Source organism: Squalius cephalus (genome assembly GCF_949319135.1).
Source record: "Squalius cephalus genome assembly, chromosome: 14".
NCBI lineage: Eukaryota > Metazoa > Chordata > Actinopteri > Cypriniformes > Leuciscidae > Squalius > Squalius cephalus.
In genome coordinates, this window is record NC_137135.1 from 30,420,392 (window position 1) to 30,442,385 (window position 21,994).

At 36.9% G+C, this 21,994-nt stretch overlaps 3 protein-coding genes across 4 annotated transcripts; 2 read left to right on the forward strand and 1 right to left on the reverse strand.

Moving 5' to 3' along the window:
• Positions 1-241: 241 nt before the first annotated feature.
• Positions 242-1,987, forward strand: atp6v0e1 (ATPase H+ transporting V0 subunit e1). Of its 2 annotated transcripts, none has more exons than XM_079892414.1 (4): positions 242-458; positions 881-928; positions 1,407-1,526; positions 1,852-1,987. In XM_079892414.1, the coding sequence occupies exons 1-3, from the start codon at positions 355-357 to the stop codon at positions 1,498-1,500; spliced, it is 246 nt and encodes an 81-aa protein (XP_079748540.1). In that variant the 5' UTR covers positions 242-354; the 3' UTR covers positions 1,501-1,526; positions 1,852-1,987. The 2 variants fall into 2 exon arrangements, with proteins under 2 accessions (XP_079748540.1, XP_079748539.1); XM_079892413.1 differs by having other exon boundaries at positions 1,812-1,951.
• Positions 1,988-2,028: 41 nt separating this feature from the next.
• On the reverse strand, positions 2,029-6,772 carry tstd2 (thiosulfate sulfurtransferase like domain containing 2). Its single transcript, XM_079892412.1, has 9 exons — positions 6,381-6,772; positions 4,970-5,259; positions 4,778-4,886; positions 4,575-4,697; positions 4,066-4,171; positions 3,430-3,545; positions 3,200-3,358; positions 2,978-3,116; positions 2,029-2,513 (listed from the first exon to the last, which is right to left on the reverse strand). Exons 1-9 carry the CDS (start codon positions 6,492-6,494, stop codon positions 2,281-2,283), a joined length of 1,389 nt encoding a protein of 462 aa, XP_079748538.1. The 5' UTR covers positions 6,495-6,772; the 3' UTR covers positions 2,029-2,280.
• Positions 6,773-7,507: 735 nt separating this feature from the next.
• On the forward strand, positions 7,508-21,836 carry ncbp1 (nuclear cap binding protein subunit 1). Its single transcript, XM_079892635.1, has 23 exons — positions 7,508-7,727; positions 8,890-8,981; positions 9,090-9,190; positions 9,297-9,453; positions 9,531-9,638; positions 9,713-9,834; positions 11,003-11,072; positions 13,059-13,274; positions 14,071-14,168; positions 14,309-14,372; positions 14,490-14,600; positions 14,764-14,828; positions 15,632-15,694; positions 15,817-15,891; positions 15,999-16,102; positions 16,305-16,427; positions 18,399-18,501; positions 18,690-18,783; positions 18,862-18,965; positions 19,055-19,172; positions 20,648-20,794; positions 21,053-21,166; positions 21,274-21,836. Exons 1-23 carry the CDS (start codon positions 7,694-7,696, stop codon positions 21,385-21,387), a joined length of 2,397 nt encoding a protein of 798 aa, XP_079748761.1. The 5' UTR covers positions 7,508-7,693; the 3' UTR covers positions 21,388-21,836.
• The last annotated feature ends 158 nt before the right edge of the window (positions 21,837-21,994 follow it).

A 21,994-nucleotide genomic window follows, 5' to 3' on the forward strand; every position in this document is an offset into this window, starting at 1 on the left:
TGGTTTTAACAATGCAACAAGTCAGCGGATGACATTTTAAATAATTCATACCGGTTAAAGGTTTCGTGTGGTGTGACTAGAGTTAATTAGATATATGCAGTGCACATACCCTACAAAATCCACATTGTGTATCACCAAAACATCTGTAGTATCAAAAGAAGGATGTATATATTTAGTATGATCCGAGTGCAGAGGAAGAGGTGAGACATCAGTCATACGCCTGTTCTCTTCAGGGCCCGACGAGTCACATGACCATCGACGTCCACACAGCAGTGGAGTGCGCGAGCGCTGTGGAGTCTACGAAGTTTATTTTATAGAAAATAAGTCCATAAACTCGACCTACAAAGAAATATAATGGCGGCTACATCGTTTGCGATATCGATGTCAGTTATGACTGTGTTTTGGGGTCTTATTGGTGGAGTTATTCCCTGGTTTATTCCTAAAGGACCGAATCGAGGGTAAGCAACATTAGCATTAACGTTACCTTAAACGAAAGTTTTCTGTACTACATCATCTGTATTAGGCTATTTAGCGATACATTTGAAATGTTACAAATCTGGCAAACTAAAAACAAATGTTCGTAAACAATACAGTTGTTCGTTTTTACTTTACGAAAACCAAGTGAGCGTCAGAATGAAATAAAGTTTGTGATTTGACTAGCATGGCAATAGGAAGTACATTCAATTCAAATAATTTATTTAGTACATATGAACATTCAATATGTTGAGAAGTATTTTAGTTTTTTTAACATGAAGATATGTATGACTGGATCATGTGACCGTGCCAAGTGACGAGGCTGATTCAAAGAAACCTATTTTACACATTTAAGTTTATTCACAGTATTTTTAACAAGTGTTTATATCTGTATTTTGCTCTTTAGAGTCATTGTGACGATGCTGGTACTAACTGCAGTCTGTTGCTACCTTTTGTAAGTACATTGCCTTTAAATTGTCTTTGTTATAACGTACATGTCTAGAGAGACTTCATAATAGTACGTTAGCTGTTGTTTAATGTAATAAAATAAAGATTTTTCTGTTCTGTTTCAGTTGAAAGTCAATTACAGCCTTCGGGCAACGCCAGTATTGATTAGAAAAGAAATACAACACATCCAGGCCAATGTGCAGTTTCCTCCAGTTTAATATAATAAACTTACAAACAAAGTGTAAATAGTATTTTACAAATGTATGATCTGTATTAAATAAGCTTATAAACTCTGCACTGTGCATGTTTGATGTGAATTATTTATTATTTTGAAGAAATATGATAGTGTTTGTTATGTAACAGCCACTAGGGGGCAGTGCATACTACTTTTTTGCTGCCACATTTGTTCCTAAATTCAGTCTCTCTTGGCAGTGTTTTCTTATGACTGCCATATTGTTCACTTTGTACTTTTGGTTTAATTTCAGCTGGCTGATTGCTATTCTATCACAGCTGAATCCGTTGTTTGGACCAGTACTGAGCAACGATACCATCTGGTACCTCTACTACCACTGGGGGTAGGGTCCAATGGTTCATCTACAAAGCAGGTTAGCAGATCATCCTGAAAATGCACTTACATTTTTTATTTTGTAAATCAATAAACCCTCACTTCCAGTCATTTTGCCCCAGAGAGGATTTTCTTTTTCACCAAAAATGCTAAACTAAAAAGTTCCTATTTTTTTATTTGTTTGTGTGGTAATTTCTGTAAACCCCCTTGTTATACTTGTCATGTTCCTGATCAAAAATGACCGGCCTACTGCTTCTAAATTTCTCATTATGCTGTTATTGCCAGATGTGGAATTCAATCTTTTAATCAACTTGTTTTCTTTCAGTTAGGACAGGTTAAATATTTTGCCGTTTAACCATTTGCAGATGCCGGAAGCTTGTACATTGCCAAAACGGAAACATCTCACCATCAGGAAAACTCCTTGTGATTTGAAGCTTTACATGTTGTTCTCTTACTCAAAGAATGACTACCATATGACTGTTTGTGGTGTTTCTTTTTTTATTTATCTGATCTCATGTTTGAGGAAATAATATGCAATTAAATCTTTCTGTACATATACATCGACTGTCTGTGTATAGTTTGAGTTGAATGACCTGATTATTGTTGGACAAATTAACCCGTCCCATTTATATATGTATGATTTTTGTATGTCAAATAAAATTAAGAATGCAGAAAAATTGAAGATTTGCATTGCGTCCAGTTTTAAAAGCAAGTTATTAAAAAAGCATGATTAGACTTCTTAAAAATCACACGGTTACAGGCCATCTGAGATGATTTTCATCTCATCGAGTTTGTCATAGTGTATCTTTGGGGATTCTGGGTCGTGACATTGTGCATTCGCACTCCTCTCGACGAGGAAGCCCATCAGAGGAGACGTCGCTGTGGTTTTGCTCTTTGGCTTGGCATACAGGACAGCAGGCCGTCAGCCCTCTCTCTCTACAGGTGGCACACGACAGCACCAGCTGACAGCAGAAGTCTGTGGAGCACAGCTGATACTGATCCCATGGGCAACTGCAATATCTGCACTCTGGGGAAAGGAGAAGTGAATGTTATGTTTGTCACTCGATATACAATTTGTGATTATTTTGATGTTGTTCAATCAAACAGCGAGGGAGAATTATAGTTTTTACTGAGAGTGCCAGTTTTTTTTTAAAGTGAGGTTAGTTAAGAGGATGGAGCGTATATATATCCGTTTGGACAGTTACATGTTTGTAAGTCTGTGATGCTCTCTGTGTCATGAATGTGTTGTCTGTGTCCTGATTTGCATCTTAAATAGTGAGAAATATTAGAACTGAGTCTCCAAAATCATAATATAACAGGTGTACAGACACACTGATGGATTGTCAAAGTATGCATATTTTTGGGGCTTATATTGTGCATGACCCCTTGGCACACCCCAAGATAATTTTGTTACAAATTATTTTTTTGGAGGAATATGAGGCCACGTCAGCATTTTTCAATATACAACGCTTTTAAAAAAAAAGTACACACCTGAGATGATGTCCTCATTGAATGCGATGGCATAACGCTCATCAAACACAAAGAGTTTACCGCGGTAGAAGCCGTCGGGGAACTGCTCAAGGTATTTGTGAATGCCTCCCTTTAGCTGGTAAACCTCCTTGCATATGTTCTGAAGAAAAAAACATTCATTATTGAGGATGCCATTACAGGGATCTGCATGTTTAGTCTTTTTTCCTCCCAATTCAGACTCACTTTTGATCTGAGATAGGCCGAGCCCCGTTCACAGCGGATGCCCCCTGTACAGTACATCAGAACCTTTTTGTCCCGAAAGAGATCCAAATTCTTTTCCACGTAGTCTGGGAAGTAGCTGAATTTCCGGATGTCGGGGGCCAAGCACTGATCAAACTGACCCTGAGAACAAACTGAACTATTAACTGTAACGTGCATAAAGTGCTGACATTATTGACTTTTAAACTACTTACAATTTTGCTCTCATAGAAGTTTCTGCAGTCCAGCAATATTGTATCACTAATGGAGGACTGATTCTCCACAAACGCCTTCACTTCTTTGTGAAATTCCTCTGGTTCCAAGTGTATTCCTTTGTGAAGTACAACATTTGCATAAATACAAGGCTGCATTCATTTGATTAGAAATACAGTAAAAACAGTAATATTGTGAAATAGCATTGCAATTTAAAATCACTTAAAATGTAATTTATTCCTGTGATGCAAAGCTGAATTTTCAGGATCATCACTCCAGTCTTCGGTCACATGATCTTTCAGAAATCATTTTAATATGCTGATTCTTGTTATCATCAATATTGAAAACAGCTGTGCTTTTTAATATTTTTGTAGAAACCTTGATCATTTCTGATCAATAGACAATAGAGTTCAAAACAGCATTTCCTTAAAATAGAAATCTTTTGTAACATTATAAATGTCTCAACTGTCACTTTTGATCAATTTCGTGCATTCTCGCTGAATAAAAGTATTCATTTCTTTTAAAAAACAAATCTTACCGACTCCAAACTTATGAATAGCAGTATAAATACAACAGAATTATGCATATTTTAAAGAGAGACACATTGTTCTATGTTTCAAGCCAGTTGTAAGTCTTACCAGCCAATCTGTAGGAGATGATATCGGGATCTACACCCATAGGGACAATTTCTTTGTAAACACCAACCTTCAGATCAGAAAAACACTCTGCACCTCCTTCACTTTTCTGCCGGAAAAGTCAATGATGTGCATAGGTGATTTTAGATGCTTTTTAGACACTTCAGATCTCATCTCAGCCCACTTAAAAATCTGAAGTAATTAACAGTTCCCTTTACTAGAGGTCCTAATAAAATGTAAAGTTTGTTCAACTAAGTATATTATGCTCTATATCTTCTATTGAATGAAATAAAGAGCAAACAAATATGTCACCATTATATATCTAGTGAAAAACAGATGCAATTCAGTTGAGCTGGTTTGAACTTATAACCTCTTGTGCAAGACACATTATTCTAAACCACATTATCTTATAGTGGAAACCCCACAATCTCAGATCTCAGGTTATGAGCATTGTTTAAATTCAGTTTGTCTCTTTTTATCAGTGTTATTCTGGACAGTGGCAATTGCTTTACCTTGAAATCCTGTACTTGCATTATTTTGAAAGATGGATGTGACAGCATTGCCTTGACGTAAAGATTAGTGGCGGTTTTGGTTCCACCAACTGTACCATTGATGCCCTCTGTAGCTACTCGTACCTGTGGAAGAACACATATGTGAGAAACATATTGCAATAAAGGTCTTGTGTGGATTTTATTAGTGACTCGTGGTTATTTACCTTGCCTGTCATGTGAAATTTTGAACAAAGCTCTTTCTGCCACTGACAAATCATCTGAGGATCATTTAAATGGCAGTAGCAGTAATACAGCAGAACTTCACCTGGACCCCTATAGAACAGATGAACTCTATTAAAACCATCAATCTTCACATAAGCAGAGCAGAATATATCAGAATTATGCAATGCACCTACTTGATAAGGTCATCCTCTTGAACATGGCTTGTATCAGGGATCCAGGATGAGATATTTGTTGATTCATCATTAATGGACTCTTCCATCGAGTCCTCGCTGTGAGCCTGGCGAAGCATCACGTCCAGCGTCTCAGTGGTCAGCTGGTGAATCTCACTGGCATGGCTGTTGGAAACATGTTTGTGGATTGATGATGGCTCTTTGAATGACTGTCCACAACAGAGCCAAAGAGTTGGTGAGGTGTTTTCACAGGTTGGAGGAAATTTCTTGGAAGCCACAAATGCTGCAAACGTCTAAACACAATGGAGGAAAAAGTACCGATATTGAAGGGATAGTTCACCCAAAAATGAAAATTCTGTCATCATTTACTCACCCTTAAAGGAGAACTCCGGTCAATTTTAACATTGAGCTCATTTTTTTGTAAATTTGGAGTGCTGTCAATACAGAGAACAACGACAAAAATCGGTGTTGCCTACACCGAGTTATTCTATTTTTAAAATTTGCACCCTGTTGACTTCAATGGGGCAAGTTTTAAACCTGCTTTTAGCCTCTTAACATCCTTGATGTGTCATTACAAGTGCACAGTCATGTGAGTGATTCCTTCAGAGTGAACATGGGTGAATCTGACTGCAGTAGATGTGAAAGATATGAATAAAAATGATGTTATTTCAGCCAGCGCACATACCTGTATTTACATCCTGTTTTCGGTCAAAGTCCACGCGCGTGATCATAGGTACTAAACCAATGCGTGTGAACTCGACAATCGATTACTATGGACTTTGACCAAAAACAGGATGTAAATACAGGTATGAGCGCTGGCTGAATAAACATCATTTTTATTCATATCTTTCACATCTACTGCAGTCAGATTCACCGTGTTCACTCTAAAGGAATCACTCACATGGCTGTGCACTTGTAATGACACATCAAGGATGTTAAGAGGCTAAAAGCAGGTTTAAAACTTGCCCCATTGAAGTCAACAGGGTGCAAATTTTAAAAAGAGGATAACACGGTGTAGGCAACACCGATTTTTGTCGTTGTTCTCTGTATTGACAGCACTCCAAATTTACAAAAAAATGAGCTCAATGTTAAAATTGACCGGAGTTCTCCTTTAAGTTGTTTCAAACCTGTATGAATTTCTTTATTCTTTTGAACACAAATGAAGGCATTTTGAAGAACAGTTGATGAAAGAAATACTATGGAAGTCGACGGTGTCCATCACCTGTTTGATTACCGACATGTTTCAAAATATCTTCTTTTGTGTTGAAAAGAAGAGAGAAATTCATACAGGTTTGCAACAACTTGAGGGAGAGTAAATGATGACAGAATTTTCATTTTTGGGTGAACTATCCCTTTAAACACTGCAATCGTCATAATATCAGTAAGTATAACTTACAAAGATCACTACACTCACCCTTTTCTTGACATAAGAGTACAGTTTCCTTGTTGATGAAAAGTCAGGTTTGTTTTCTTTATGGACTTCTGGAGCAAGACTCTCAACATCCAAATCAACAAGCACATTTGCCATTATAATTGTGATATTATCGTCCAATGATTGTTTATAAGAGAAAATCAACCATTAACAGTTACTGTCCTGTTATTTTTAAAAACAAAACGTCATGCTAAAATGTCTCATATAAAGTATTTTCAACCTCTTTTCGTGCTATTTATGTCATTAGCCCTGGACCGATTGCTTAAATACTACTGACAGGTTAATAAAACTGAACACACAAGAAAACTAAACGTGCATTCACGTCTGTGAGGAGAAAATGAGTCCCTACAACCGGTGTTCGATTCTTGAACGAATCGTTCTTTTGAGTCGGATCTTTTAATGGAATCATTTATTTTGTTCAGTTGTTCATGTTTATCTCTTAGTTATATGCCAGCTTTATTAAACCCCACATTCTAATTGATTTTGCACTTATTTAAAAAATATGTTAATTTTTTTTTTTTAAATAATAATAATAATAATAATATTTTTTATTGTGAATGCAAATGATCTATTTAGGTTCTAAATTAGTCTTTATCAGATAAATATAGATACAACCAACTGAATCAACTTAAGTCATCACTTTTATTTTTTATAGCACTTTATATAATACATATTGTTTCAAAGCAGCTTAATAAAAAGAAAAATAAGGATAATTGATGCAAAGTTCATCAGATATAAGATATAAGACCAATTCAAATTCTTCTGTAAAGCAGCTCTACAGAACAGCTCAGTTTAGTATGAAAGAGAAAAAGGCATAAATGAATGAATGAACGAATAAATAAATAAATAAATAAATAAATAAATAAATAAATAAATAAATAAATAAATAAATAAATGGTTCAGGGGAGGAAATCCTATAAAATAAGTTAAGGAATCTTTACGTCATGGCGTAAAGGAATCGCTAGATTGTTTGTCTCGAATTGTTTGGAAACGAACATTTTTTTTTTTACTGTCAATGAAAACGAACTGCTCGAAAGAACCGACTCGCGGAAATGAATCGGACTTCTCATCACGAGTCGCAACAATACACGTGTTTCCGCTTACGCAGCTGCTAGGCCGGATGTGTTTTCCTTAAATCAAACCGCTTTTATTTTCCTAGTGTGGCTAACGGCTGATATCATTCAAAGCTACAGGCTTTACTGAACGCAATTCAGTGGATATATACCATTTTGAAAAAGTGTATTCTTTGTGTTTCTTTCATACTCATACAACAGTCTAAATATTAAACTTGAGAAATGTCCAGGCGAAGGCACAGCGATGAGGGTGATGGTGAGTGGTTAGCGTGTTAGCATGCACGTTGACAGAGATGTGTGTGTTTATGCAATTGTCATATTGTGTTTTTTTTTGTTTACTGTTATGAATGCGAATATAATACTTGCTCACTATAATATGGCAGCCGAAGGGTGCAGTGTTTGGCCCCTGTAGTCTGTTTATTTGCATTAAGTACATTTGCATTTAAAAAAAGCCCAAAGTAACCAATTACATCTTACTTTTTAAGCAGATAGGAAGCTTTCAGATAAACAAAGCTCTTTGAACTTGATTATAATAATATGCAAATCTCCTTTAAAACATAATGACAATAGTAGGATTGGATCTATTAGAATTGGTTCTGTATTCAGATTCTATTTGAAATTCCATTATTCCAGCAGAGCCAGTACTTTTTTTGCTGCTTATACTTTGTGCTTCTCAATACCATGCCATTGCACACTTTATATTACTTTTATTTAGCATTAAATGTTTATATTTTACCCTGCAACCTCATTGCAATAAGGCATCCCTAAACCTTTACTACAAAATCCAGTAATGACAGTAAATAATTCAAAATGGACTATTCTTGTTTTTTAATATTACAAAATCATTTATAAATATAAATAATTTATCCATGCATGTCATTATTATTATTATTATTATTATTATAATATATTTTTTAATTAATGTGCCCTCATAATCTTTATTCAAAATAACTTCTCTGATGATGCGTTTACTGGCTTGAGGGCGGGACAACCTGTCACTCACATGACATCACAGCAATAGCAAATCACAACCATCCAATCAATTCCCCATAGACAAAAAAAAAATTCTGGTTTGAGAAGCCGTTCAATTAGCATATACATCACAATAGGGAAGAAAACACCATTACAACTTTTCCAGTCATTTTTTAACCGAAATATCAACCAACCAATAATAATCAATTGGACATTGATTAGGTGGAATAGGTGGCTCTTTTTAGATCATCTACATTGGCCGTTAACAGTGTCCGCTTTGTTGAATGAAAATAAATGTTAGTTCTAACTTAATTACAAAATCTACATAAATCCTTGTTGGAGGATAATATAATCTTTTTTTTTTGAAAGAAGTCACTTTTATAAATACAATATAAAAGTGTTCATGTAAATATAATATGTTTATGTTCTTAACTTTTTCATTCCAGCCGGCTCCCAGCCTCACAAACGGAGGAGGACGTCTGAACCCATTGAGATTGAAGACCGCCTGGAGTCGCTGATATGTCGTGTGGGAGAGAAGGTATCAACTCACATGCCTTGTTTATTATGCAGAAGTGCTGTTTAAATTACATTAATTACAATTTTTAAGACAACTGATTAATATATATTTTTTTGTGTATGTTTCCAGAGTACGTCCTCCTTAGAAAGCAATTTGGAGGGTCTTGCTGGTGTCCTGGAGGCGGATCTCCCTAATTATAAAAACAAAATCCTGCGCATCCTATGTGCTGTGTAAGCGACCTACTCTTTAAATATGCAGTTTAGTTTCATTTTGCTTGAAAAGTGAATCTCACTATGCAGCGGATGTTATTTAACACATTTTGTTTGTTTTGCATAGTGCAAGGCTTTTGCCGGAGAAGTTGACGGTTTACACGACTCTGGTTGGACTTCTCAATGCTCGCAATTACAACTTTGGAGGAGAGTTTGTGGAGGCCATGATCCGACAACTCAAGGAGACACTAAAAGCAAACCTTTACACTGAGGCTCTTTACTTGGTATGTGGTGTTTAGCATTTATAAAAAAAATATTTCATAACTTTTTATGGTGTATAATTTCCCAATGTGCTCTGCAGGTGCGCTTTCTCAGTGATCTGGTGAACTGTCACGTCATCGCGGCTCCCTCCATGGTTGCAATGTTTGAGAACTTTGTCAGTGTCACACAGGAAGAAGACATACCACAGGTAAACGTGTCCGCCGGCTGCCTTGCAGATCATGTTCATAGATAATCGTGAGGCTAACAGATGTGTCCTTACAGGTGCGATCTGACTGGTATGTATACGTTGTGCTGTCCAGTCTGCCTTGGGTTGGCAAGGAGCTCTACGAGAAGAAGGATGTGGAAATGGATCGCTTGTTTAACCAAATCGAGGGATATTTAAAGTAGGTTCCTCTTTCACCTGTATCAATTCTCCCATTTGACGTGTTATAACGGTATACGAAAATGCATGAAAAGATGGCATCATAGGCATGAGATGTAATATTCATGAAGAAATAATGTAGAACTTCAGGATTTGATGTTATCTATGATATTATCCCTGTAAAGCCTGACATATGAAATGCGGAATTTTTTTTTTTTTTTTAATAGAAGTTTATAAACATTTAGACAACCAAAAAAAAATAAAAAAATGTATACATACATGCAAAAAAAAAAAAGAATGTCACTCATAGTCGGAAGAAAAAACTTTTCTGATTAGCTTTTAATGCAAAACAATAGGATCTTCATAACAGAATAGCAGACTACTTGCATAAAATGCATATAAATATCAGTAGTCACAATGATGTGTCATATTAATATGATATTTAAATAGTTTTATGATCAAAGCTCTGTAGGTTTTATTGTGGGGGCAAAACAATAATGCATAGCAATGTAATGATTATTGAGAGATTGTTATAAAGAAATGTTCCTCAACAGCCTAATGTATCATATTTGATTGCCATGTTTTAACATGATTTTTCTGTTATGTATGGATAATCAAGCAAACCTAAGTTGCTATAGCCCAGTAAGTATTAAAATGTAAATAACAATTTAAGTTATTCTTATGTTTTCTTAAAAAAAATCCGTAATCATTTCTCAACAAAAAGACACATGAATCATGACCTGAATGGGGATGTTTTCTAGTTTTACTTCCTAAAAAAAGTGTAAGCTATCAATCAGACGAAAGAAGTCATGTATCAGATTGCAGACAACCGGTTTTGATCATGTTGATAATTTAGAAGCCTTAGAAATGTGTGTATCAAATATGATACAGTAGGTTTTATAGGTTTAAAAACTTTGTTTTTATAACTTAGGTTTTATAGGTTTAAAAACAAGTTTCTTTGTCCCTTTGTAATGTGGTGGAAAAGGTCCCAGTTTTGATATCCTGTTCTTTTTAAAACTACTAACTTGTAGCTTAAAGCTGCAGTCCGTAACTTTTTTTGTTTGTTTGTTTAAAATTATAACAAACATAATTTTGTCAATTATTATGAGGTTTGACAGCTAAAATGTGGTTATCCTGGTAGAGTATAAAGCAGTCTGCTGTGAAATGTCATGATCTGGGTTTTGCTACAGGCGGCGTCAGAAGATTCATGTTCCCATGCTGCAGGTGTGGACTGCAGAAAAGCCCCACCCACAGGAAGAGGTGAGAGTCAGACCACAGGCTTCATCCAGGGCTAAGTTCCAGTCCAAAATTGTCATGCCCTTCACTCTCTAACTTCCCTCCGTCTCGTACACTCGGATGTACGTCATTGCTTAAAGGATAATTCCGGTATTTAACACTTTGAGTCTATTTTGTAGTTTGTTTTGGATGAACTAGAGTGGTGGACAAAGAAATTTTGACAGTGGTTCCTGTCTCGACTTTTTGACTATTTTAGAATTGCCCATGACCGCTTTAGAATGGGAGTCTATGGCCATGCACAAACATGCCCTTAAAACAACCCTTAACGTTCATTTTCAAAACTGTTCAACTCACCGAGTGGTTAGTGGTGTTCGTTGATGATTAAAAACAAATATATCGGCGCAATGTATGATTTCAATCCGTTTATTTTTCTATAGTGGAACTATTTTTTCAGATACCTCACAACCGCGTATAAACTTCCGCTCTTCCGTAACTTCCGTTGCTCTGCTCACGCTAGCCTTTTGAGAGACAGAGAACCGAGCGAAAAGACCTAAAAGACTACAACCAAATGTAAACAGCCCCCTTTCCGTTTCCGGTAGCGCAGTAATATCAACGAGCAATGAGTCCTCCAACGGAAATCAATGGGATTTTACAAAATGCCAAATAAAACACGACAAACTGTATTTCGCTACGCTACTTGTTTTGGAACATCAACGAACACCACTAACATGGCCATAGACTCCCATTCTAAAGCGGTCATGGGCAATTCTAAAATAGTCAAAAAGTCGAGACAGGAACCATTGTCAAAATTTCTTTGTCCACCACTCTAATTCATCCAAAACAAACTACAAAATAGACTCAAAGTGTTAAATACCGGAATTAACTTTTAAGTTGCATGAGTGCCCACTACTAATATTTTTATTTTTGCATGTTTTGTTTTAAATTGTTTAAATTGCATGTTGAATAGATGTTGCTTTTTGCATAACTGCATAATTTGTACTGTCTTTTTAAATGTGTGTTATGGCAGCTAATATATAGTATAGTTTTCATAGATCTTACTGATGTATTGATTAATTGAATTTTGTATTTTTGTATTGTGATTTTAGTGGACCCCAGGAAGACTAGCGACCACCATAGTGGGAGCTAATGGGGATCCTAATAAAACAATAAAACTACTGGCGGAACCTTTGCAATAGTCTGAATTGGAACGTGCTAAGCCCTTGATCACTTGGAATCCACTATGGGGTTGATTCTGTTTGAGTTGTTTATGATATATTAATTTTTTTATTTTTTTATTTAGAGTTGTTTATGGTGGGGTAAATTAAACGCAATTTGTGTTGATGCCATAATCGTGTGGTATATGGAGCTGCCTGAAGTGTACATATGAAGTAGACTCGCTCCCTCCGTCAAAATCGAGGGAACGAGGGTCTGTCCATATAAACTTCCCTCGTCCATTTCATGAAGTGGAACACACTTCAAAATGGCGGCAGGGATTCCCTGAGGGGAAGTGCTTAGGGAAGTTCGCAAGTGCGTGTCTAAAAGTGGACTGGAACGCAGCCCTGGCCCCCCCACTTCAACTATAAGCACTAACAAAATGCCAGTCACAGTTGTTCTTAACTGGTTTTACTTTAGGACGTTGGACAGAAAGTGGCGACACAACACAATAGAAACTAATAAACTGTATTTAATGTAGTCTGAGTTGTATTTTGTTTTGATCATGTATTTTGAGGATGCAGCCAGTCCATGTTGACTTCTGTCTAATTTGACTAGCTTCTACAAAGTGACAGATGAATTTGCACCATAGAATTTGATTAAAAGCTTTGACAAAAAAGCTTGATAACCTCTGACATCAACAAACAAAAGATATGGAAAGCGCTTTCTCTTCCCTTTTAACAGTTAATAAGCGAAATTATTTGTCAGTGGCCCTTTCAGATCAGACATGCAACTCACAAATTGAGAACCGATGCTCTATCTTTTTACTAAATGAATGTCCTTTGTGTCTCTCTGTAGTATTTGGACTGTCTCTGGGCCCAGGTGCAGAAGCTGAAGAAGGACCGCTGGCAGGAGCGTCACATTCTGCGGCCTTATATTGCATTCGACAGTGTGCTGTGTGAAGCCCTGCAGCACAACCTGCCCCCTTTCACACCTCCAGCCCACTCTGACGACGCTGTCTACCCCATGCCTCACGTTGTCTTTCGCATGTTTGACTACACTGATGCCCCAGAGGTACAGTAATGATTTTACATTCAGTTATAATTGAACATCAAAGGAAAAAGGGCCTTAAAAACATGAAACTGCTCATTTAACTTCCATAATATTGATGCATTAGCAAGTGAAACAAAAATTCAGGAGAAAGTTATAGGGATTGTTAGGCTATGATGTTATTAGTTAATATTATTTTGGGTTTCTAGGAATTGAGATGTAAAACGTTTTTGAAAGAAGTCTATTATGCTCACCAACGCTGCATTTATTATATCAAAAATATAGTAAAAAAAACAGTAATATTTCTATTTAATATTATTTGAAATATTAATGTTTTAAATAACCTGTTTTCTATTGGAATATATTTTAAAATGTAATGGCAACGGAGAATTTTCAGCAGTGTCACATGATCTTTCAGAAATCATTCTAATATGCTGATTTGGTGCACAAGAAACATCTGTTGCTATTACTGTTGAAAACAGTTGTGCTGCTTATTATTTTTGTGGAAACCATGAGACATTGTTTTTTGTTTAGTTCGCTGATGAATTAAAAGTTCAAAAGAACAACACTGATTTGAAATAGAAATCCTTTGTAACATTATAAATGTTTTGCTGATTAATTTAATTGCCCTTGCTGAATAAAAGTAATTTCTTTAAAATATAAATCTTACTGACCCCAAACTGTGTAACGGTAATGTATAAACAGTTATATTATTATTATTTTAATTTATTTTAAGTTTATACTTCGTTCATGTTCTTGTTGATGCTGTTGTGTTTAGTTGTATGTGTAAGTGTTATAATGTCTGTCTATCTGTTGTCAGGGGCCAGTGATGCCAGGAAGTCATTCAGTCGAGCGCTTTGTGATTGAGGAGAACCTGCACTGCATCATCAAGTCTCACTGGAGGGAGAGGAAGACCTGGTCAGTCATCTGCATTTGCTGATAGCATCAGAGATACTGGGCTGATTAATTTTGTTTCTTTGAAACCTAGTCTACATACATGGCCTTCAACTGTTTTCTCTCTCTCTTTCTCTCTTTTTGTCTTTCTTTTTCTTTCACAGTGCTGCCCAATTGCTCAGCTACCCTGGGAAAAACAAGATACCCCTTAACTACCATATTGTGGAGGTAAATGGCAATGTGATGCTGATCATTTTTATTTGATAATGTGGCAAAATATTTGTCTTGGATATGGGACTTGGATTTGTTGTTTTGGTGTAATGCTGTATCTGTATCTCTCTGTAGGTGATATTTGGCGAGTTATTCCAGCTGCCTACTCCTCCTCACATTGATGTCATGTACACTGCGTTACTCATTGAGCTCTGCAAACTACAACCGGGCTCTTTACCACAAGTCGTATCCTTCATACTGACTGAAAGCCATGTGAATTTGTGTTATTAATTGATTCCTCCTACATATTGCGCCTCAGCTCTGACAGGAGGACCCATGTTTAGACTTGTGTAAACATAGGATGAGTGTCCCCTGCTCTTGTAGTTTTCTTTAACCTGCCGTTATTCAGCTCGCTCAAGCCACAGAAATGATGTACATGAGGCTGGACACAATGAACACAACCTGTATAGACCGGTGGGTCCGAATATGAGGTTGAATAGATGGCTAAACCACTCACATTTGTTGACTACATTGGTTTAAATAATATATCTCAATAAATCTAGGCAAGTAAAGTTATCCAGCTGAATTTTCTAAGTGTAAAACTATGATGACAGCATTTGAATGTAAATAATCCTCATTAAAAAAATGTATAACAGTAAAAATACATTTTAGCAACATTCAGGGGTCTATAACACGGGCACGTTTGCTGCTATCCGAGTTGTTTCTGGCATCCCCCGCAGTGTTGGTCTGGTTTCACACTCACTTGATTCTTTCTAATTCTAGCGTCATCACAAATATGCATGGTGCATGATAGAAAACAGAATGCGGGTCAATGTATTGCGCTTTTTATTTTAGTTTAATTTAATTAGTCATGATTCTTTTAATTTAATTTAATTGCAAACCATTCATTTGCTCCTCTGATTGGACTCATTCTGCACAATTACACTGTAGCTCACTCTTGCTTGTATCCAAGGTAAATTATCTGTCATCCCTTACATACTGGCATGCGCAGGTTACATTACTTCCTGAACAAGTGTGCACTTGAGTCCACTCCCAGTTTCTTTCACATTTACATGAATCGTGTCACAGTTCTGTTGCAACCGAACTCAGACCACCTCTTATAGCTAGTCTCTTGTTCGGTACCTCCGTGTGCTCCAAAGTCCGCATAACAGCTTTTACATTATCAAATTTCCATGTGAACCGTGCCCTGTTTCAAACTAAACTGCCAGCGTGAAAGCACCCTCAGATTGACTTGAGAAACATATTCTGCTTTTCAGACTCATCAACTGGTTCTCGCATCATTTAAGTAACTTCCAGTTCAGATGGAGCTGGGATGACTGGTGAGGATGAGCTGTTTACTTCTGGGAATCACATTGATCTGATTCTCTTATATTTGTACAAGCTGTGCATTGTCTCTGTGTATAAGACACTGTATTGAAACATTGAACTATGATCTCTTCAGGGCTGACTGCTTGACTCAAGACCTTGAAAAGCCCAAACCCAAGTTTGTTAAAGAGGTTTTGGAAAAGTGTATGAGGTAAATTTCACACACACATTTTTATTCAGTTGCATTGCAGATTTTTATAATAGCTGCTACATGTTGCGCTGTTTATTAACAGTGAGCCTTGGTTTATAAACCTGCAGGTTGTCGTACCATCAGAGGATAGTGGACATTGTTCCTGCAAGTTTCTCTGTCCTGATCCCTGCTGACCCTGTGTGCTTCTATAAATATGGAGAGGAGAGCAGCTGTATGTTCAGATGCATGAACACATCTGTGATTTAATGCATACATTTGTATTTATGTGTGTACATGTATGCATGTTTGCACTGAAACAAAACATTCTCAACCAGTGACAACCAGCAAGTTTTACAATGATTTTAACAGCTATATTATGTAATACTATAGTACAGTTGTGATATTGCTGTGTAATGTTTTTTGTTTTTTTTCAGCCTCATTACCAGGATTTGCTGTGACAACTACAGTGGGTAACGCTATCAAAAACCGGGCGTCTAATGAGGAGATTCTTATTGTTCTAAAAGATGTCCCTAATCCCAACCAGGATGATGATGATGGTGGGTCTTTCTTTGGTTTAGTGCATAAGTCACTTTGCCAATCATACTCTTATATCATTAGTCTAAGGCTATCAGTTGATTTTTAAAAGGTTATATAATTATTTGTGATGTGCTTAATTCAAGTCAAGTTTATTTATATAGCGCTTTTCACAATACAGATTGTATCAAAGCAGCTTCACAGTATTAAATTAAAATAATACATCAATGTTTGTTTCTAGTGGAAAACGTCCACGTTTGGTAATGCTGATCAATAGTATTGTTGATTGATTAAATTAAATATCCCCAACTGAGCAAGCCAAAGGCAACAGTTAATTAACAATATATTTATGATGTATTTACATAATGCATTATTGTGGCAGATGAGGGGTCAGTAAGATGTCCTTTTTAAAGAAATTAAGGATGTCCCGAGCCGATCTCAAGGATCGGTATCAACTGTCCTGAGCTGATCCATTATTTTGTCAGCTGTCACGCAGGTGTTGTGCAGTAGGTGGCGGTGTGCACCTTCAAGTGGGTTTGCCAACTGCCAATAAAAGGAAAAGAAGCTGAAATGTGCATTGCTGTGTTCGAAATCGTCCCTATACCCTCATTTACTATTTCCTACATTACTTCACTAATATAGTCCACTTGAAGGACTTGATGAAAACAAGTGAGTGAATTCGGACACTGAGTGCGCCGGTAGGGCTTTTGATTTTGCGTGGTTTGTGCTTGCGTTTTAATAATCATTTGAAACTTTGCAAACTCTCTCATGGAAACTATATATAAACCTTAATTGAACAATTTAATAATCAATTAAAAAGTAATTTATATCAACATAATATTACACTGTAGCCACATTGGACATGCGGTTTGAAAAATAGATGGATGAATGATTCAGCTGCGGGCGCCATCTTCTGGTCAGACTCGGGAATTAATTCGGCACGACCCTCACAGTGCATTTAGGGTAATCTCTTGCCATTGAGCGTAAAACAGTTGTACACTCGTTTTTGCTTTGCATTGTGGGATTAAATGAGTGCAATCTATAACGTCCACTATGGTTTCAGACAACACTATAAATGGCTGTTCCCTCAAATAGTGCCCAGTTTAAGGGTATAGGGGGCGATTTCGGACACAGCCCGTGTGTGATGTGCGAGAACCAATGTGGTCTGTTCTAGCATGTCACACATGCACGTTTGAGCTTGTGTTCAGCATATTTGATGCACACTTTTGTAACGAATCACTTGAAAATAATTTATTTACTTAATTTTTTATCTGCCGTCAGACTATTTGAGGTGTTTTTGCCATAACGCGTTGCGTCTTGGTTTGGACTCGACTGACAGACTGGCATTCTGACACTGCGAGCTTCATGCTTTCTTACCATATCTCTACTGTTTTTGTTGATGCAATTATTCTGCTTATTGTACAAATACAATACATGACATTTATTTTAGTAGTTCCATAACTGAGACCACTCAAGTTGATTTACAATGTCTACAATGTCATAAATAAAATGAGTCTATAAATATAATTACTGTAGTGATTATTCTAATGGAATTACTCCATATTGATAGACATTTGAGCCCCTGCCCCTGAGGCCCTGTAAACAGTCTATTTGAAGAGTGCACCAAGCACTAGGAATTTCAAGTAAATGCTGTTCTTTTAAAACTTTCTATTCATCAAAGAATCCTAAAGTATCAACATTGATGATATATATAAAAAATGCAGCTTTGGAGAGCATAAGAGATTTATTCTAAAAACATTCAAAAAACATACCGACTTTATTAGGTTATTAGAAAGTGCTTTTAGTCATAAAAGGAAAGAATTATGTCATGATACTTCGAACTTGGCAATGTGTGCTATGAGTATTGCTGGGTTTTGTGAACAATTGCTTGATGTTCCTCCTTTGAATGTCTCTTTGAATAAAAGTGTCTCCTATGTGAATAAATGTAAATGTGTGGTGTTCTGTATCTAACCACACTTCTCCTCTCTGTCCAGATGAGGGCGATGGCTTCAACCCTCTAAAGATTGAAGTGTTCCTGCAGACGCTGCTCCATTTGGCTGCAAAGTCCTTCAGTCACTCCTTCAGTGCCCTGGCCAAGTGAGTAACTCCTGCCAAACCCCACACAGGCCTGCCAGCGGCTGGCTCCGCGTTCCCTCTCCTTCTGCTCACAAAAGGCGCCTGTAATTGCTAAAAGCACAGATCATTGAGAATGTATCAAAGCTTGTAAAATGCTCAGGTGTTTTCTTCTCTTAAACGAAGATGGACAAATTTCTTTCCTCTCTCAGGTTTCATGAGGTTTTGAAGGCCCTCACAGATTGTGATGAGGGAAAACTGCACATCCTCCGGGTTCTGTACGAGTTCTGGAAGAACCACCCACTGGTAGGATCATTCAGACTTCATATTTTAATGTCATTCGTGGCATCTGTGGAAGCTCATGTCCTGAATGTACTCTTTCAGATGATCTCCGTGTTGGTGGACAAGTTTATTCGGACCCAGATCGTGGACTGTGCGGCCGTGGCCAACTGGGTGTTCTCTCCTGAAATGGCTCATGATTTCACCAGGTATACCTCAGAGCACACTCAGACACACTTACATGTGCAGGTGAGGTGACTGCAGCTGGAATTGATTTACCTTCATTGGGCCTCTGCAGGTTTTATGTGTGGGAGATTCTTCATTCAACCATCCGGAAGATGAACAAGCACGTGCAGAAGATCCAGAAAGAGCTGGATGAGGCAAAAGAAAAGCTGGAGAAGCAACAGAACAAAAAGGTAGAAGAAAAACACATCTTTTGACTGCCAAGTCACGTGTGCACATGGGCTTCGCAATTCTGATCTTTAGGACTGACTGTCCTCTCTGTTACTTTTTTAAGGGTTTAAGTTGCATCATTTGTTTGGGCAGGGCAGTTAATATCCGAAATGTCTACATTGGTTGCTGTATTAATACCGTTAGAGTCGGCCTAAGGCCAACAGACTTTCTCATTCAACAGTAACTGTTAGTGAGAAGACAGACAACTGGAAATTTGGCTTCTGGTCACGTCAGTCACAATGTTTAGCCACAGTGCTGAATCCTTTATGTCCCTGAGACAACATATGTCTATTTTATTGTTTTATACATTCATCCGAGAGTCCCAGACACTACTATCCCAAAACTACTTCCAGTCAGACTAACTACAACTTCTAATAGATAGTAAATGGGTTTCAAATCTCACAATTCGCAATTCTGTTATTTATTGCTTTCAAAATTGGGTTTGGGTTGGCAGTGCTTATTTTACATATTTTTTCATTTGTATATATACCTTTTTTTATATTTGTTTTATTCTGTATGTTATTTTATTTATATTTGTTATTTTATAAAAGTAAATAAAGCTAAGTATGTATATAATTTGAGAGAGCAAAATTAGTCCTTTGGAAATTACATTACTACATTTCTTAAATGTACATTTTTAAAAGTAAAAGACTACAAAATCTCTTTTTCTTTGCTCCGATATATTCATTTTAGTTGTATTTATTTGCTTATCGAGGAGAGGACAGTAAGTCTTTGAAGTACACTGTATTGAAGTATATCTTCATAAATAATTTGAGGGAAACAACATAAGGAAATGTTTACAAAATGATTCTGCACCATTATTTCTAAAATATTTTTGTTCATTTATTTTAGAAGATACTTATCTCTGCAAGAAATGGCAGTGTATAACAAAAAACTTTACGAAATCAATCCTGTGGTTGGTGTAAAATCATTTTGAAAGTTGCTGGGATCATATTACCTGCAGATGCTGTGGAATAGGGCACTCCAGACTAACTCATTTGTTTCTGTTAATGGACGATCCTCCTTTATGTCCCTCGTGCCAGAATCCATTATCACTGAAGCATATTTTGATGGACTGTGATGGATTGAAATCTGTTAGAATTTCAGTTGACTCTCATGAATAGATTTTTAATGAAGAAAGAGCAGATCTAGTTTAAGAAGTTTTATCTACAAAAGATAAAATTTGAATCGTTCTTTTTTATCTCTTTCTCATCATGAATATAGCCAGGGTAGCTGGCATGGTGTTAAACTATAAACAAACAAACAGTTTAGAATATTTGTTTGTAACAAGTCAATATGAGTATGTGTGGGTCCTTTTAAAAGCTCTGCTTTGTTCCACTAACGTGAAGCCTGGAACTGAATGATGTTCACTAACTACTGAGAGAGCGCAGGAGCCAAGTGTGTTCCTGAGATCTGAGGAGGTTTTTGTTTTCTGTAGCAGCGGGATAGCGGCGATGAAGAGGACATGGAGAAACAGAACAGTGAGGATGAGGAGGGTCAGTTGGAGGAACAGATCGAGAAGCTGCAGGAGAAAGTCGAGTCGGCCCAGAGCGAACAGAAGAATCTTTTCCTTGTCATTTTCCAGGTGCGCCCATGACAATGCACATCCATTTTAGCTTTTTTGTTGGTACACATTTTTTTTACATTTTCAAAAAATGATAAAGCTGCAAAAGATGCATCCCTGGTAATGACATAACTCCTTTTACACCTTCTTTTTTGTCAGGAGAGAATACATGTTACGTTCTTTTCATGTCTTTCTCTCTTAGTTTGCCTTTTGTGGTTCATTATGACAGTGCCTGGAGCTAAGAGATGACAAAAGAACTGTTATCTCTCTCTCTTTCAGCGCTTCATTATGTTACTCACAGAGCACCTGGTTCGCTGTGAAACGAGCGGCGTAGACATCAACACCACCTGGTACAAGAACTGCATCGAGAGACTGCAGCAGATCTTTCTCATGGTAGTCCTGATCCATTTGTTTGCTGATCTATATTGTGTATCTATATTGTTTTTTTGGTCATATAACAGCCCTTATTAATTGCCTTCAATCTTCATTGTCACCCACAGCATCATGTGATCATCCAGCAGTATATGGGCACCCTGGAGAACCTGCTGTTCACCGCTGAGCTCGACCATCACATCCTGGCTGTTTACCAGCAGTTCTGTGCTCTTCAGCTCTGAGATCCCACAACGCATCACTTCAGACTGTCACACCTGCCTGTTTAGTGACATCCATTGGAATAATTGGAGATGGCTTGCTTTAGTAGTGATATTGGGAAATATCATACTTATTTTGGGGCCCTTGATGTTTCTGTAGTGTTTTTTTTTTTTTTTGTCGTTTCTTTTTTTTTTTATCCATTGTCATTTGCTCTGTGGTAAGTGTCGATCTTTTTAAAAAGCCCAGCGTTTAGAAAACCGAGTTTTGTTTTACTCAAGCAACCATGGTATGAAACTACTCGGCTGTATTTTTATGTGTTTTATGTCATTTCGATTAAAAAATGGAAGTCGAGTTGGGTTACAAGTGATTCTGCATTATCAAAGGTTTGCCTTTGTAAAGAAGATTGAGGTCTTTTGCCAATGTAATGCCATATCCTGGATGATGAAATGTCTTCCTCTTTTCTTTTCTTTTTTTTTTTTTTTTTTTACAAAAATACAAACAAAAAAACAGGACCGCTTATGTCTTTTGTTCTTGCATGCATCTCACCATATCAGATTGTGCATTAGAAAATAGTGATTGGGATTTTACAAAAGCAAATCCATGTCAAATCAATGATGTTTGATTGTTCTT

Excerpts from the sequence above, each read along its gene's own strand:
- tstd2 (XM_079892412.1), bottom strand. The coding sequence starts at position 6,494 with ATGGCAAATGTGCTTGTTGATTTGGATGTTGAGAGTCTTGCTCCAGAA. Across the intron at positions 4,172-4,574 it reads TGCAAGTACAGGATTTCAAG|AAAAGTGAAGGAGGTGCAGA; the intron begins GTAAAGCAATTG and ends CTTTTCCGGCAG. Across the intron at positions 3,359-3,429 it reads ACTTCTATGAGAGCAAAATT|GGTCAGTTTGATCAGTGCTT; the intron begins GTAAGTAGTTTA and ends GTTTGTTCTCAG.
- ncbp1 (XM_079892635.1), top strand. The coding sequence starts at position 7,694 with ATGTCCAGGCGAAGGCACAGCGATGAGGGTGATG. Across the intron at positions 9,835-11,002 it reads CAAATCGAGGGATATTTAAA|GCGGCGTCAGAAGATTCATG; the intron begins GTAGGTTCCTCT and ends GTTTTGCTACAG. Across the intron at positions 14,829-15,631 it reads AACACAACCTGTATAGACCG|ACTCATCAACTGGTTCTCGC; the intron begins GTGGGTCCGAAT and ends TCTGCTTTTCAG.
- atp6v0e1 (XM_079892414.1), top strand. The coding sequence starts at position 355 with ATGGCGGCTACATCGTTTGCGATATCGATGTCAGTTATGACTGTGTTT. Across the intron at positions 459-880 it reads CCTAAAGGACCGAATCGAGG|AGTCATTGTGACGATGCTGG; the intron begins GTAAGCAACATT and ends TTTGCTCTTTAG. Across the intron at positions 929-1,406 it reads GCAGTCTGTTGCTACCTTTT|CTGGCTGATTGCTATTCTAT; the intron begins GTAAGTACATTG and ends GTTTAATTTCAG.